The sequence below is a fragment of the Oncorhynchus mykiss genome, chromosome 30, assembly GCF_013265735.2.
Source record: "Oncorhynchus mykiss isolate Arlee chromosome 30, USDA_OmykA_1.1, whole genome shotgun sequence".
Taxonomy (NCBI): domain Eukaryota; kingdom Metazoa; phylum Chordata; class Actinopteri; order Salmoniformes; family Salmonidae; genus Oncorhynchus; species Oncorhynchus mykiss.
The window spans coordinates 25,186,327-25,203,178 of record NC_050570.1 but is presented as its reverse complement, the minus strand read 5'-3'; the positions used below and the strand labels follow the sequence as shown (position 1 = coordinate 25,203,178).

Genomic DNA, 16,852 nt, shown 5'->3' with positions numbered 1-16,852 from the left:
AAAGTTGCATTTTCATTTTCAGATATACATTTCTAATTTAGTCAGAAAGTCATTTTCATTGCAAGTTAAAGCAAGTTGTTTCCAACGCTGCAATACTACCATGCAGGTAGCTAAAGCTAAACAACTAGGTTCAACATTAGATAGCTAGCAACGCAAATTACTAGCTGGTTCGCAAGCTAACATTATGTGTATGATCTGTGTAGTCTCATGAAGCCATTTGTGTTGCTAGCTAAAATTGAACCTAGTTGTTTAGCTTTAGCTACTTGCAGATTCATGCATGGTAGTATTGCAGCGTTGAAAACTGGGAATTTGGAAAAATGCAACGTTGAATCATGATGTCATTGATCTTCAGATCAGAAAGTCAGAGCTCTAGAAAGTTTCCCCGAGTTGGAATACTGAGTTGGATGACCATTCAAGTACATTTTTCCCCCCAGTCGGAGGCATTTTTTCTGAGTTCCCAGTTGTTTTCAACCCAGCGTTAGAGTTGGGATTATGGTTCATTGTTTGGCTAGCTAGCTACATGTCTAAACAAAAGACTCCACTATGAAAGTAAGAATTTAACTATGCCGTTTACATTTTCTGTATCCTGTGCATGTGACAAGTAAACCTTGATTCTATTTGATATAGTGTGTGTTTACCAGAGACTAATGTGAAGAACATAGCCTGCACCAAAATCAGATTAGAATATAGGCCTGGATTAGATAGTGTGTTTTTACTACCATCACCACTTAGTCTTGAAATCTTTGGTTGTTTACTACTGTGAATCCTTAAAGAGACTAGTGGGGCTAAGGCTTCAGAGGGTGTGAACGATGCTGAATGGTGTAGACAAAGAGCTCGCCAGTAGGTGTACCAAAACATTACCAGGCCATTTTCTCAAAATTTTAGCAACTTTCCAAGCAGAATTACTTTCCCATTAATATACAATTTTAGTTCTGTGTCTACTTTTATCCAATGTAAAAAACACAATTTCAAATGCTGCTATATAGGATCCAATCTAGGTGGTGGGTCACATTTTGAAGTACTAAATGTTCTTCACAACTGGCTGATCACATCTTTTGAAGGAGTGGGATATGACTCCAACAGGTTCACCAGGAGTCCCACCCAGTTGACTACATAAAAAAAAAAAAAAAAATGGTGGAAGCCCTTAATGGCGCTGCCCATGCCAAACCGGACTTTTGGCCACTAGAGGACTCTATCATTCTCTATGGACGAGACAGACTTTGCAGCCGTCACATTAATAGGGACATAATTACTTCCACGTAATGTTAGAGATCATGTTTGATCACATAATCACACAGCCTGGATGTTTTGTTTAACGAACACAATATCTGTCTGTAAAAGGAAATATTTATGGTTTGGGAAGGGTTTACGGGAATAGCTAGCTAGCCACCTTGCTGGCTACTTTGGATGACATTTGGCAAGGATGCTACTACGGTGGATACGGCAACAGCTGGTAAGTAAAGTATCCTCGTTAACTAGCTAGAAATACTCGTTAACTAGCTAGAATTGGCAAGGATGCTACTACGGTGGATACGACAACAGCTGGTAAGTAAAGTATCCTCGTTAACTAGCTAGAAATATCCGCTAGCAAGTCGACTTTGCTATTGAGAAGGACGTTGATGCACATGAAACAATATGATTTAGCTACCTAGTTGCTTTGAAGAGTTAAGAATCCGATCAACTGGCTGCCTGTGTAAATTCGCCGCTGAGCTAGCTGGCTTGTTTATTTACCAAAGATGAGTAGGGCTAGTTGTTTGCTACTGCATTAATCCAACCAGGGCTCATTTATACATTCTAACGCAACTCAAACGTATCTAGCAAGTTGGCTGTGCTGTTATGCACGATGAGCTAAGCTTTTGGCCAGTTAGCTAGTTTAGTATAACGTTAACTATAATTAGCTACGTTTGAGTAATTTAGCAGACGTTAGAGTTAACGTTACTTACAATTAGTGTATTCATCTTAAAGTGGAACTGTTATTCAATCTGTTCATAATACACCCCCAGCCCAGGAAGAATGACACGTTTTGTACATTTGACACGCAAGCACTTATATGGTCATTCATAAAGTCATAGAATGTTTGGGAATGACAAAGGCATTTGTGAAAATTCTATTGCAATACAGTGTGAACGCAGCCGTTAATTTGGACAATTAGACGCTAGTTGGATATGAACAAATTGAGGATGGGAGACCCACGTATAGGTGCGGACCACACAGACGACAAAGCGTGTTTCACTTTTGTTACCTAAAGAATAACACATTTATATTACAATATTATTGGGAATGAGAGGGCTACTTAGTGTTGGGACGGGATTACATCAGTGATTGGATGAGTTGAGGTGTTCAGAGGCTTGACTTTAGTTTAGGTGTGTATATACTGTAGGCTTCAGTGCAGGACAGGCTCATCATAGATGGTGTTGGAGAAGAGGTCAACTCTTCCACTGAGGGCAGGACCAGATTTGACTGGGAAGACAACAATAACACACATTTAGACCAGGGCTAATAATGAGTTAGTCCAAGCAAGGAGTAAAATAATTTGTGTAATGTGATTGACTCTACATATAGTAATGGGAATTGACAGGCCTACTCAGTGTTTGGAGAGGAAACAGTCAATGTGCCAGTGGATGAGAGAATACATGTGAGGAGCGAAATGACAATGCTAGTGGATTGGAAATCAGGGAACAGGAGGGGATTTAGCTGTAAATACAAATAGCAGCCACATTCCATTACAGAAGCACCATGATAGGTTTGGCAACAACTTTCTCCATGAAGTTAAACTATGAATTCTGAGATGTCTGAGTTTAACAGGCTGCAGATCGCTGCCCACTTGACACAAAGTAGCCCAAGAAACCTTCCTGAGTAAAGCCCTGATCATCCACCTACAGTGCATTCTTAAAGTATTTAGACCCTTTTTCCTTGCTGCGATGCTGCACAGCTTTTTTCAGGTCTCTCCAGAGATGTTCGATCGGGTTCAAGTCCGTGCTCTGGCTGGGCCTCTCAAAGACACTGATACTTACCCCGAAGCCACTCCTGCGTTGTCTTGGCTGTGTGCTTAGGGTCATTGTCCTGTTGGAAGGTGAACCTTGGCCCCAGTCTGAGGTCATCTCCGTTCATCATTCCCTTTGAGCCTGACCAGACTCCCAGTCTCTGCCGCTGATAAACATCTCCACAGCATGATGCTGCCACCACCACCACCATGCTTCGCCGTAGGGATGGTGCCAGGTTTCTTCCAGACGTGACGCTTGACATTCAGGCCAAAGAGTTCAATCTTATTTTCATCAGACCAGAGAATCTTGTTTCTCATGGTCTGAGAGTCTTTAGGTGCCTTTTGGCAAACTCCAAGCAGGCTGTCATATGCCTTTTGAGCGGCTTCCATCTGGCCATTCTACCGTGAAGGCCGGATTGGTGGAGTGCTGCAGAGATGGATGTCCTTCTAGAAGGTTCACCCATCTCTACAGAGGAACTCTGGAGATCTGTCAGTGACCATCAGGTTCTTGGTCACATCCCTGACCAAGGCCCATCTCTCCTAAATCCTCAGCTTTAGGAAGAGTCTTGGTGATTCTAATTGTCTTCTCCATTATTCTTAAATGGAAGACAATTAGGCCACTGTGTTCTTGGGGACCTTCAATGCTGCAGAAATGTTTTGGTAACCTTCCCCAGATCTGTACCTCGACACAATCCTGTCTCTGAGCACTACATACAATTCCTTCAACCTCATGGCTTGGTTTTTGCTCAGACATGCACTGTCAACTGTGGGACCTTTATATAGACAGGTGTGTACCTTTCCAAATCATGTCCAATTAATTGAATTTACCACAGGTGGACTCCAATCAAGTTGTAGAAACATCTCAAGTATGATCAATGGAAACAGCATTCACCTGAACTCAATTTCAAGTCTCATAGCAAAGGGTCTGAGCATTAAAAACCTGTTTTGTCATCATGATGTATTGTGTCGGTTGATGAGGAAAACAATTAATTTAATCAATTTTAGAATAAGGCTGTAACTTAACAAAATGTGGTAAAAGTCAAGCGGTCTGAATACTTTCCGAATGCACTGTACCTGACGATAACTGACAACTGCGAGCAGACTGGTGGCACCATAGGTCCCAGAGTGATGGGACAATTGTTTTTCCCCCCTGGGGCCCGGAGTTTTTCCTTATCTTGTAACCTAACCAGGAAAACGCCGGACCCTATAGGGTATGACAATGATTAATCAGTTCTAAAAAGGTTTTAATGCTTTATATGACTTTAACACCAATGACTCGTGACTTGACTTGGACTCTAGACTTATGACTTGATACCCTCCCCAAGCCCAAATATTAAAAAGTGTGCAGCGCATCAACTCTTCATTTAACGGATTACAGTTTGAATCGGACAGCAGCCAATCAAATTGTGCCAGCTGAGAAAAAGTTGTGCGTGGCAGTGCAGAGGAACGTCGGCGGGTGAATTCAGATGGAGCCCTTGGAAAGATGATACCCAAAATTATTATTTTCGGATATAAAGACGGTGCTGTATCAACAAAAAACAGATTGCAAAAAAAGTGGGAAGAAAATTACAGACGGAGGCGCAACAATTTACAACTTTGTTCCACATTTGAAGCTGCACAAAAAACTAAATCGTGGCTAATATAGCCGACAGCTATATATTTTATTACTTTACTAGTGTATAATGGAGGCTAATGTAACGTTAAATCAGTGAGCCTCCACACAGTCGGTGCGGGAACGTGATCATTGCACCCAAGATTGAGCTACAACTGGCTAGGCAGTTGGTAGCCTAAATCCTGCCTGATATTACTGCTGTTCCTTAAACCATTGGCATACGTTAGCCTACTGTAACCACAGAGAGAGAGGGAGTGTGTAAGGTTGGGCGATTGTGTACAAGCCTACATCGCCCGATTGCGATCCTCGATAGTCGATCACTGTGTGTGTGTCTCTTTCTCATGGCTACCTATGTGTTTCCATGGAAATATGACATTTATTTGGAAAGTAATAAGTATATAGATCTTTTTTTAAAGCATTCATGATTTGCGTAAATGTAATATGCTAACTATTACTCTTGTTCAAAATATGAAATGGTATTACATTTGGTGAAGAGCACATTATGACTTGTTTAGGACTCGAAACTCAAAGTTTAGGACTTGACTCGGACTTGTCTGTCTTGACTTGGGACTTGACTTGAGTGCTAAGACTTGAGACTTACTCGTGACTTGTAAAACAATGACTTGGTCCCACCTCTGTTTTATACTAGACTAACGGGGGTTATTCCACACAGACCACAACTGATGGACAATAGAACTCACAGGGCTGAATTTGCTTTATGCATGTTTGCATCATACAGGCCTATGCAACTGTAGGTCTAATTAAAAATTAATTCAGTTTGTCATCACTATGTTGATTGATTAATTCCAGTTAATAATTTTGGATTGAAAAGGTATAGGCAGCCTAGTCAGCCCATGTTTAAATATAAACAAAACAAAATCACATTCACATTTCCTCCTGACAAACAAATGGACTATAAATACATAAACGTTACCAATTTGTTTACCCTTGCCAGATGGACATGGCGCATAGGCTGTATGCAGCTGTTATTATTAGTAGCCTAGAGTTGACTGAAAAATCATCTTGATTTCATCCCACACAGCATGTCAGATCTCTAATGTTTAGGTGTAGCCTAGGCTGCTGCAACATTTATGTAAAGAGTTTGAGTGTGTCTGTCAGGAGTGATTGTGTTATCACCTTTGCTAAATAAATACCGGAGGAAAGTGGTAAGCCTACTTGAGCAAAAGAATGCGCTGCGTCAACCTCTTTTTAATCTCACTTTTAATGGAAGTGATCAAATCTTTCTGAATTGATTTCGACAACCTAGAGAAGACTGTAGGGGCTTCCATATGCATCATAATGTGCAATTACATCTGCAAGCTCCTTGTAGTTGCCCTTGTTAGCTGAACCTTTCCTCTCATCTTGCCAACTCTTGCCGATAAGCTGCTTGTGACCCTGACATGCTGACCACACCGCTCGCTCGCACAAAATACATCTGAATGGATTTCTTCAAATATGTTACATTGTGATCAAACAACCTTGAAAATGTAGGCTCTCTCTCCCTCAGTTATGCACACCAACAACTAGTGCTAGCCAGAGCGAGATGAGCTAAAATCTAACAAGGGAACATTAGATAAACCCTCTCAAACTTTTTCAGCTAGTTGGCTGTCAAAATTGCACTTATAAACTATGGGGAATAGTAGCCTGCTCGTCCTTCTGCAGCTTGACTGCCAATGCATGCTTGTCCCAACCCACGTTTTGACGACTGAATGGGAACTTGCCTGCTAATCGATGACAAGTACATTTGATTGACAACTAAGGATCCATTTGTAAATTGCCTCCTATGTGTTAGTGTGCCCTGCATTCGTAAATTCAGAGCGTTTTCACATTGTCTGTTCATAAATTCAGAGCGTACACTGCACTATTGACACTGGACGCTCTGGTTGAGGAGTATGGTTGCGCCAAGTGTTCCTAAAACCGAATTCAAGGACCAAGCTAACTGGCTAGATTGCTAGCAACTTCCAGACTCAAATGAGAGAGAACCTCACTGACCATTTTACTCGCCCTAGCAGAGCCAATTTACATGTTATGTAGAGCTTTAGTGACTAACTGTGCTGCAGGCAACAACATTTGGTATAACTGTTTTGCTAAAGTTTACTGACACCGGTAATATTCAGCGTGTGTTCGTAAATTCATCAGTTATTCTGTGCTCATGCACAATCAGACGAGAGTGCTCAGAAATCTGAGTAGATGGCCAGTGAATTTACGAGTGCAAGAGATGTGCTAACTGGATAACAGTCATTCAAGTTCAGCGATTCACATGTCTTGCTAGCTAACCAAATAACATCTGCGTCTCTAGCAGTAGCCCCTAAAAAACTATATGAGGGGAAAAAGTTGGGTCAGTCACCCACTCCTCCAATGACATGACATGCTTCTACACCTGCATTGCTTGCTGTTTGGGGTTTTAGGCTGGGTTTATGTACAGCACTTTGAGATATCAGCTGATGTACGAAGGGCTATATAAATACATTTGATTTAATTTGATTTGACATCCTTCCAGCAGATAGCTAGCTGGCTAACGTTAGGCTCCGTGTTTTTAGCTTGTATACATAAATATATATGCTAGCCTATTAGCCACGTTATGACTGACTTATGATCTTTGCCCTTGCTAGTTTGATTGTATTGACATTCCCAGCCTTAGTTACATTTGTCTGTTTTTGTCAAACATATTGAGTAATTGAAACGGTGCATCCCGAATGGGTGGAGGCAGCAAACAATGTACCAGGCCAGCTGTAATTTACAACCTCATAGCAATTTTTCTCGACTACCAAGAAATGTATTGGTGAATTATATTAATCATACATTGAACTGCATCCATTTATTCTGCAAATAATGCCTTACTGTACATCATGGAATTTTGTCAAATATTACCTTTAAAAAAAAAAACTCTTATAAAGTTTGTAGCCTAAACTGGGAATTTGATATTTTTGACTGATATTACGATTGTTAAATATCTTCAAAGTAATTAAAATGCTGTCAATTCCACTTAGATAGCTAGCTGGTAGTTATTAAATACATGATATGGAACTTTGGCGACGACTAAGTCTTTTTTTTTAATCTCCCGCTTTGGGCTGGATGTGTCAATGTGTAGTTTATAGATGCAAAATCTATTAGTAGAATTACTGTTTTACCTCAATTAGCAATTTTCTGGAAGCTGTACAGCACCACTTTTTTTTAAATGTCCCCCACGTGGGTCAGCCCCCCACCAATTCAAGTTCAACTATTGAGCTTCAGCTCCTTGCTATTTGAGTGACAGCTAGCAAGAGGGACACATGCACCCTTTAAAAAATAATAATTTTTAAAAACAAATATCAACAAACAAAAGAGGAATAGTCACATGCAAACAAGCATACATACAAACTATTTACATTGCCTGGAATCCTAAACAAACAAATCATATTCATTAATAATACAAGTTTTAATTGCCTTTTTGTTTTTCATTTTAGTTAAAGTAATACAATATTCTTTATATTCATTTATAAATTCATTTTTAAATTCATTTATAGACCATTTGCTTTGTGAATTTGAAATTGACCTAGTATTATTAGCAGTTGAATTAAATATGCTACATTTTTATGTAAACATTTCTGAAATAAAGCATTATAACAAAATTCTGTATGTCAGTCCCAAAAAATTCTACTATAAATACAGGCAAAAAACAAATGCAAAATGGTCTCTTTCTCCATTCCACAGAAATCACATTTATCGTCAATATTCATCTTGAATCTTTCCAAAACATGTTTCACAGAATTTATCGTATGTAACATTTTAAATTACAATTCTCTAACCAGTTATGAAAAAAAAGATAATTATTTTTAAATTGTATATCTTTGTTGTTCCAAAGAAAGTATCTGTGAGTAGAAAATTGTTTCTACGCTTACATCCAAGCTAAAATTGCCTGCTTATGGAATTTGGCCAACTTTACTGGGATTTTATCAAAATTACATCAAAACAAAAATTCTAAACCACTAACAGAGTCAAATAAATACTTAGGGAAGATTCCAAATACTGTGCTGGTTCTTAACATACTTCAGAATCCAATTTATTTTTAAAGTATTATTTAGAGTATTGAAATCTAAAACCTCAAGACCTCCTTGTTCTTTGGTATTAGTGAGAATATATTTTCATAGATATTGAGGCTAGTTCCTCCAAAATAAAATTATTAAGAATCTTATCTAAGTCCTTTACAATTTTAGGGGATAATTGAAGTGATAATGAGACATAAACTGATCTGGATAACCCTTCAGCTTTGGACAATAAAACCCGATCGTATAACGAAATATCTCTCAGCAACCAGGGGTTCAATTTCTTCTTTGTTTTCTCAATAGTGGGGTTAAAGTTTAATTCACTCCTTTGTTTTTCATCCTTGCAAATAACAATTCCAAGATAAGTAACCTTATCTTAAATTGGGATACCATATACTTCCTGTAAAACACAATCCTTGAGTGGAAATAAGACTGACTTATTGATATACATTTTCAAACCCGAAACTAAGGAGAAGTCTTCAATACAGGAAACTGCTTTAGAAACCTCATTCCTGTTTCTTAAGAATATGCTGGTATCATCAGTCAGTTGACATCGTTTAAATTCATTGCCAAGTGCTGAAACACCTTGCACATTCCCTTTCTTGATATGAAGAGCCATAATTTGGGTAACCAATACAAATGATTGGGCAGCCCTGCCTAATTCCACGGCCAATATCAAATCTTTGGGATGTCCTATGAGCTCATTTACAGAGCTAGTACAACCACTATATAAAGTTTGGACTGCTTTCAAAAAAAGTCACCAAACGCAAAAAAGTATTGCTTTGAACATAAACTCATGTTCTACAGTGTCAAAAGCTTTATAAAAATCAACAAACATAAGAAAACTATCATCAAGGATGAGGTCATTATAGTCAACCATATCTAAGATCAACCTGATGTTATTACTAACGTGTCGACCATGCATAAAACCAGATTGTTCTTCATCAATTGTATGATGCAAGCCTTGTTTCAACCTCTTAGCAAATACAAGGGCAAATAATTTCCCTTCATTATTCAACAGGCTAATGGGTCTCCAGTTGTCTATATAAAGAGTATCCTTATTAGGTTTGGGAATCAAAGTAATTACACCTTGCTTTAAGAAAGCCGGTAACTCCCATTTTCTATTGATTCTTGAAACAAAGCAAGAATGGAAGGAATCAATTTATCATTGAATGCTTTATAAAACTTGCTTAGAAACCATAATTTCGAAGGGGACATATTGTCCTTAAGGCTTTTAATAAAGTCTTTTATCTCAATTTCAGATAACTTCTCATCAAAAAATCCCTGAAATAATTATCTATCTTCTTAGCAATGTTTGCTACATTGTCTAATAAAATATCCACATTGGAAGTTGACTGGGTTGATGTATACAGATTCTGATGAAACTGGGCAACATGCTGAGAGATTTCTTTTGGATTTTCATTGGGAGTATTATTAATCATTAATTTACATATGGATGTCTTTTCACCTGCCCTTTTTTTGTAAATTAAAGAAATATTTTGTATTTTTCTCTCCCTCTTCCATCCATTTTTGTCATGATCTTACAAACGCTCCCCGGGCCTTTTCCTCGTAGATACAGTCTAACTGCATTTGCAATGATAGCTCCAGTAATTCCTGATTAGTTAGTTCAGTTTTTTAGTATAATCCATTATTCCCTTTTATGATGTCATATTCTTTCTCTTTCTTGGCACAAGCAATTTCTTTCCCCATTGAAATAGCCAAAAGCCTTATATAAAAGTTAATTAGCTCCCAGTAACTTCCAAATGTATTCATAACAGAGGCTATTCCAGTATTTATCAATAATTCCTGCTACTTCCTTCTTAAATACTTCATTCTCTAGTAAAGTCTTGCTCATTTTCCAGTAACCTTTACTAACTTTTTTTGTTGACAAACCATGCATATTTATCTTTATTGAGATCCCTTTGTGGTCTGTTAAAATCGATGGTTCAATCGAGACCGTATGAACCTTGTCAGCCATATCTTCAGATATCAGCCAGAAATCAATACGAGATTGTATAGATACATCTTTGGTACTCCATGTAAACATAATCTTATCTGGGTTCTTATGTCTCCAAATATCTAGAACACCTAACCTTAGACATATATTCCTTATCTCACAAACAGAACTGCTATCCTTAGGAGGCCATCTATCTAAATTATCATGTAATACTGTATTAAAATCTCCACCCCAGTGGAAATTTAGACATCATTGTACTTTATTTTCCTCTCAATGTCTATAAATAAAATGCAGTTACTTGACTTGTTATTGGAAGCATAAGTATTTACAACAATGAATTGAATGTGGTTGACATCTACCAATAGTATAATCCATCTCCCTGTATTATCTACTTCATGACTCAATATATGACCCTTAAAGTTGCCTTTTAAAACAGCGACACCTGCTGACCCCATTGACACTTCCAAAATGCAGTATCTGTGGAACAGGCATGAGTTTCTTGAATGGAATAAAAGTCGGTACTCTTACCCATACAATACAAAAATAAAGATTTCCTTTTCAAAATATTACGGATTCCCCTGGCATTAATAGAAAAAACAGAAATTGACATTTACTATCACATTGACTATATGAAAAATATTAAACTTGTTCATGAATCGGGTTCTCACAAAAAGAAAAGTTCTTGCTAGTTGCAAATAAAAACAGTCCTTTGCACCATGCGAATATTATATATAATATTTATGCAATTGCAAATAACATTGTACCATAGATTGGTAAAACAAATAGCCATCAAGCTAACATTAAGTGCCAGTGCGAATTTCCCTGCCCATAAAGAAAATATATAGTTTCGCTCACATAAACAATGCTCTTTCCTCAAGAAATATAAAGTTTTATCAGATGCAAATAAAACTCAGTCCTGCACAACTCACTTGATAAATCCAGCAGTCAACAAGCTAGTCGTCAGCGGGAATTTCCCTTCCATTAACAAAAGCCTTGGCTCTTGCAAAGTATGCACTTTTCCCTTCCTTCCTTGCTCTCTCAATCATCGGCCACAGACTATTCAGAGCTTCTTTGTCAAATGCTGTCAGATGCTCCTTGAACCTCAGGTTGTTCTTTAAATAGTCATTTTTCTTTGCACTTTTCCATGTCAAATCCCTCGCTGTTCTGGAGATGAATCATGATCACTGGTCGTGGTGGCTGGTTGTTTTCCCCATCTCTCAGCCTACCCAGGCGGTGCACTACATCCAGAGAACCTGCAACAACATTTCGCTCTTCCTCCGGGACCATTGCCCTGCAAATGTCCTTCACTCTTGCTTTGATGTTCTCGTCAGATTTTTCTGCTATTCCATAAATTCGAATATTCCATCTCCGACCGGTCATTCTCGATTACCTATGACTCCATTTCAGTGAGTTTCTTCTCCTGCTTTGCAACCTGAATTTTCAATGTTGCGTTCTGCTGCTTCAGAGTTGTTACTTCCTCAGCATTGAAATCAATCGATTTCTTCAGGTTAACGATACTGATAGTGTTCTTTTTCACCAAATCCATGATGTCATCTGCGCTCTCTTTGATTTTAGATGTGGACGGTGTTGTCATGTAGCTGGCTCATTGATGGTTCACTTCTCCGCTTCTTTGGAAGTTGCTCATTGGTTGGGGTATTTGGGTATGAATCACATTCATCCCCCTTTATTACACTGCAAGCATATGAGTGAGTTTCAACAATGCCTCTTTTCTCCTTGGAAGTTTCAACATCCATTATCTTAGTAACAGTTTGGTCATGTCCTGATTCGATTCTACTAGCTTAACTTAACTTTTCGATAGCTAGCTTGTTCATTGGAAATCGTGAAAAATATATTTAAATGGTTTGATTAATAAAAAAATTATTCAAATTAGCTACATTGTATGGTTAGATATCATTTTTGTGAAAAACTAATTGCAACTGTAGTCTAAAACTATAAACTTTGAGAGAACCATAAAATTGTTCCTCAGCTAGAAATGTTACACCCTCTCATGCCGCCATCTTGAGCGCCCCTCGCACATCATGCACCCCCAACAGAGCGAGAGAGAGCAATAACATGGTGTACATATCTGCACAGATGTGACGTAGTATTCAACTTCCAAGTGGCATTAAAATTGATTTTTAGATCACAATTAAATAACTAAAATATAGTCATTACATAAGTATTCAGCTGTCTGCGTCAATACATGTTAGACACACCTTTTGGCATCGATTACAGCTGTAAGTCTATAATAACTTTGCACACCTGGATTGTGCAATATTCACCTATTATTATTTTAGCAACACATCTGCCACGTTGATCCTCAACACTGGAGCCCCTCAGGGGTGCGTGCTCAGTCCCCTCTGTACTCCCTGTTCACCCACGACTGCATGGCCAGGCATGACTCCAACACCATCATTACGTTTTCAGACAACACAACAGTGGTAGGCCTGATCAACGACGAGACAGCCTATAGGGAGGAGGTCAGAGACCTGGCCGGGTGGTGCCAGAATATCAACGTAACCAAGACTAAGGAGATTATTGTGGACTACAGGAAAAGGAGGACCGAGCACGCCCCCATTCTCATCAACGGGGCTGTAGTGGAGCAGGTTGAGAGCTTCAAGTTCCTTGGTGTCCACATCACCAACAAACTATAATGGTTCAAACACACCAAGACAGTTGTGAAGAGGGCACGACAAAGCCTATTCCCCCTCAGGAAACTAAAAAGATTTGGCATGGGTCCTCAGATCCTCAAAAGGTTCTACAGTTGCAACATCGAGAGCATTCTGACTGGTTACATCCCTGCCTGGTACGGCAATTGCTCGGCCTCCGACTGCAAGGCACTACAGAGGGTAGTGCGTACGACCCAGTACATCACTGGGGCTAAGCTACCTGCCATCGAGGACTTCTATACCAGGCAGTGTCAGAGGAAGGCCCTAAAATTGTCAAAGACCCCAGCCACCCCAGTCATAGACTGTTCTCTCTACTACCGCAAGGCTTCTCAACAGTTTTTACCCCCAAGCCATAAGACTCCTGAACAGGTAATCAAAATGGTTACCCGGACTATTTGCATTGTGTGCCCACCCCCCAACCCCTATTTTACGCTGCTGCTACTCTCTGTTTATCATATATGCATAGTCACTTTAACTATACATTTATGTACATGCTACCTCAGTTGGCCAGAACAACCAGTGCGGGGGGCACATTGGCTAACCAGGCTATCTGCATTGTGTTCCGCTACCCGCCAACCCCTCTTTTACACTACTGCTACTCTCTGTTTATCATATACAGTGGGGAAAAAACGTATTTAGTCAGCCACCAATTGTGCAAGTTCTCCCACTTAAAAAGATGAGAGAGGCCTGTAATTTTCATCATAGGTACACTTCAACTATGACAGACAAAATGAGAAAAAAATCCAGGAAATCACATTGTAGGATTTTGAATGAATTTATTTGCAAATTATGGTGGAAAATAAACTTTGGTTATTGACCAAATACTTATCTCAATACTTTGTTATATACCCTTTATTGGCAATGACAGAGGTCAAATGTTTTCTGTAAGTATTCACAAGGTTTTCACATACTGTTGCTGGTATTTTGGCCCATTCCTCCATGCAGATCTCCTCTAGAGCAGTGATGTTTTGGGGCTGTTGCTGGGCAACACGGACTTTCAACTCCCTCCAAAGATTTTCTATTGGGTTGAGATCTGGAGACTGGCTAGGCCACTCCAGGACCTTGAAATGCTTCTTATGAAGCCACTCCTTCGTTGCCCGGGCGGTGTGTTTGGGATCATTGTCATGCTGAAAGACCCAGCCACATTTCATCTTCAATGCCCTTGATGATGGAAGGAGGTTTTCACTCAAAATCTCACGATACATGGCCCCATTCATTCTTTCCTTTACACGGATCAGTCGTCCTGGTCCCTTTGCAGAAAAACAGCCCCAAAGCATGATGTTTCCACCCCCATGCTTCACAGTAGGTATGGTGTTCTTTGGATGCAACTCAGCATTCTTTGTCCTCCAAACACGACGAGTTGGAATTCGGAAGTTAGTGTTGCAACCGAGGGCAGACGCTTGTGTGGCCTACTACTTTGCGAACTGACTTGTTGGAAAGGTGGCATCTTATGACGAAGACACTGAGCTCTTCTGTAAAGCCATTCTACTGCCGTTTGTCTATGGAAATTGCATGACTGTGTGCTTGAATTTAAGCAACAGGTGTGTCTGAAATAGCCAAATCCACTCATTTTAAGGGGTGTCCACATACTTTTGTATACAGTGCATTCGGAAAGTATTCAGACCCCTTCCCCTTTTCCACATTTTGTTACGTTACAGCCTTATTCTAAAATGGATTAAATACAATTTCAAATCCTCAATCTACACACAATACCCCATAATGACTCCGAAAACAGGTTTTTAGATTATTTCTTTGCATATATATATCTAAATAATTCACAGATACCTTATTTACATAAGTATTCATACCCTTTGCTATGAGACTCAATTGATGTTTACATTACTTGTGGTAAATTCAATTGATTGGACATAATTTGGAAAGGCGCAAACCTGTCTATAAGGTCCCACAGTTGACAGTGCAAGTCAGAGCAAAAGCCAAGCTATTTTTTTTATTTTTTATTTTACCTTTATTTAACTAGGCAAGTCAGTTAAGAACAAATTCTTATTTTCAATGACGGCCTAGGAACTGCCTGTTCAGGGGCAGAACGACAGATTTGTTCCTTGTCAGCTCGGGGGTTTGAACTTGCAACCTTCCGGTTACTAGTCCAACGCTCTAACCACTAGGCTACCCTGCGGCTGCTACCCTGCGGCTACCCTGCCGCTACCCTGCCGCTACCCTGCCGCTATGAGGTCGAAGGAGGGGGGGGGTGTGTGTCTCTCCCCCTTCCTGTTTGCACTGGCCATTGAACCGGTTGCAGAAAGAATTAGACAGGACCCAAACGTAACAGGTATCAATATTGGTAAACATGAATATAAACTAAAACTTATTTGCAGATCTCCTGATTTATACCTGACCAATATGCTCCCTTTGCTAAAAATATTTTCTGAATACTCTAAAATCATTAAAAAATATATATTTAACCTTTTATTTAACTAGGCAAGTCATTTAAGAACAAATTCTTATTTACAATGACGGTCTAGGAAAGGTGGGTTAACTGCCTTGTTCAGGGGCAGAACAACAGATTTTTACCTTGTCTGCGCAGGGATTCAATTTAGCCAACCTTTGGTTACTGGCCCAACACTCTAACCACTAGGCTACCTGCCCCCCCTTCACAATTTTTTTTAATTAAAAAATATATATGGGGGGGGGGGGGGGGGGGTTCTGAAAGACACTCATGGGGGGTGTCCACTGAACGTTGACGAGCAACAAGTGGGACTTAAGACACCATGAGCACGCACAAACTTTTCCCAAGACCAGGCAAACAAAAGAAAAAACCCACACCAAACTTAAAGCCAGGAAGCAAAGCAAAAAATGGAGCACAAAAATACCAGTGAAGACATTCTTTAAAAAAAGTATGATCGGTCATAACAGATTTTATGGGCATATAAAATTCATAGAATAAAAAAAGAATGTTTCAAATCTACGTAGTCTGAGGGTGGTTTTAACCTTCCAAACTTGGAATTGTATCAACTTGCTACCCAAGGCTTTTACATGGAACATATAGTTAAATGCACTAAAGCGGAAAAATGGGTACATATTGAAGAATGCATGCTCATCCCCAGAATATTTGTACATGTCTATTTTCAAAGGATAAAGCTAAGAACGTTAACAACTTTATAGTTAAATGCTAACAATATGCAAGATTAAAAATTAAATAAATAAAATTTAATAAAAATTAAATATATTCTACAAGAATCAATATCACTCCCTAAAAACACAACCATATGGAACAATCCTTGGATATCTTTTCAGAATTCACAGATAAATTGGTCCATATGGAAAACTAAAGGCATAGAAACCGTAAATTACTTGGTAACAGGAAATAAATGTATTTCCATGACACAATTAAAAAGCAATTTTGGATTGACAAATGTAGATATAAAATACATATACAAATACATGCAACTTAAGCTACATATCACAAGCATCCTTAAGGGAGTGTTATTTAAGTCAGAAAATGCTTTTCATATGATAGGTAAGAATGTGGAAATCTGCCATTTTTACACAATGGAAAAATCTAAGGATTTATTATGCACATATTGAAATAGCATGGGCAACCAAAGGAAAAACAAATTAGTACAATTTAAGGCCATGTGGTAAAATATA

At 39.0% G+C, this 16,852-nt stretch overlaps 1 protein-coding gene across 5 annotated transcripts in view; it reads left to right on the top strand.

Moving 5' to 3' along the window:
- Positions 1-1,175: 1,175 nt before the first annotated feature.
- Positions 1,176-16,852, top strand: part of LOC110521594 (probable phospholipid-transporting ATPase IF) — a 56,957-nt gene continuing 41,280 nt past the window's right edge. For 4 of the 5 annotated variants that reach the window (XM_021599256.2, XM_021599257.2, XM_021599258.2 and 1 more), the window contains exon 1: positions 1,176-1,453. In XM_021599256.2, the coding sequence (XP_021454931.2) occupies positions 1,424-1,453 (30 nt within the window). In that variant the 5' untranslated portion in view covers positions 1,176-1,423. Of the gene's footprint in view, positions 1,454-1,490; positions 1,546-16,852 lie in introns of those variants that run through there. The other variant, XM_036969175.1, reaches the window with a different exon arrangement.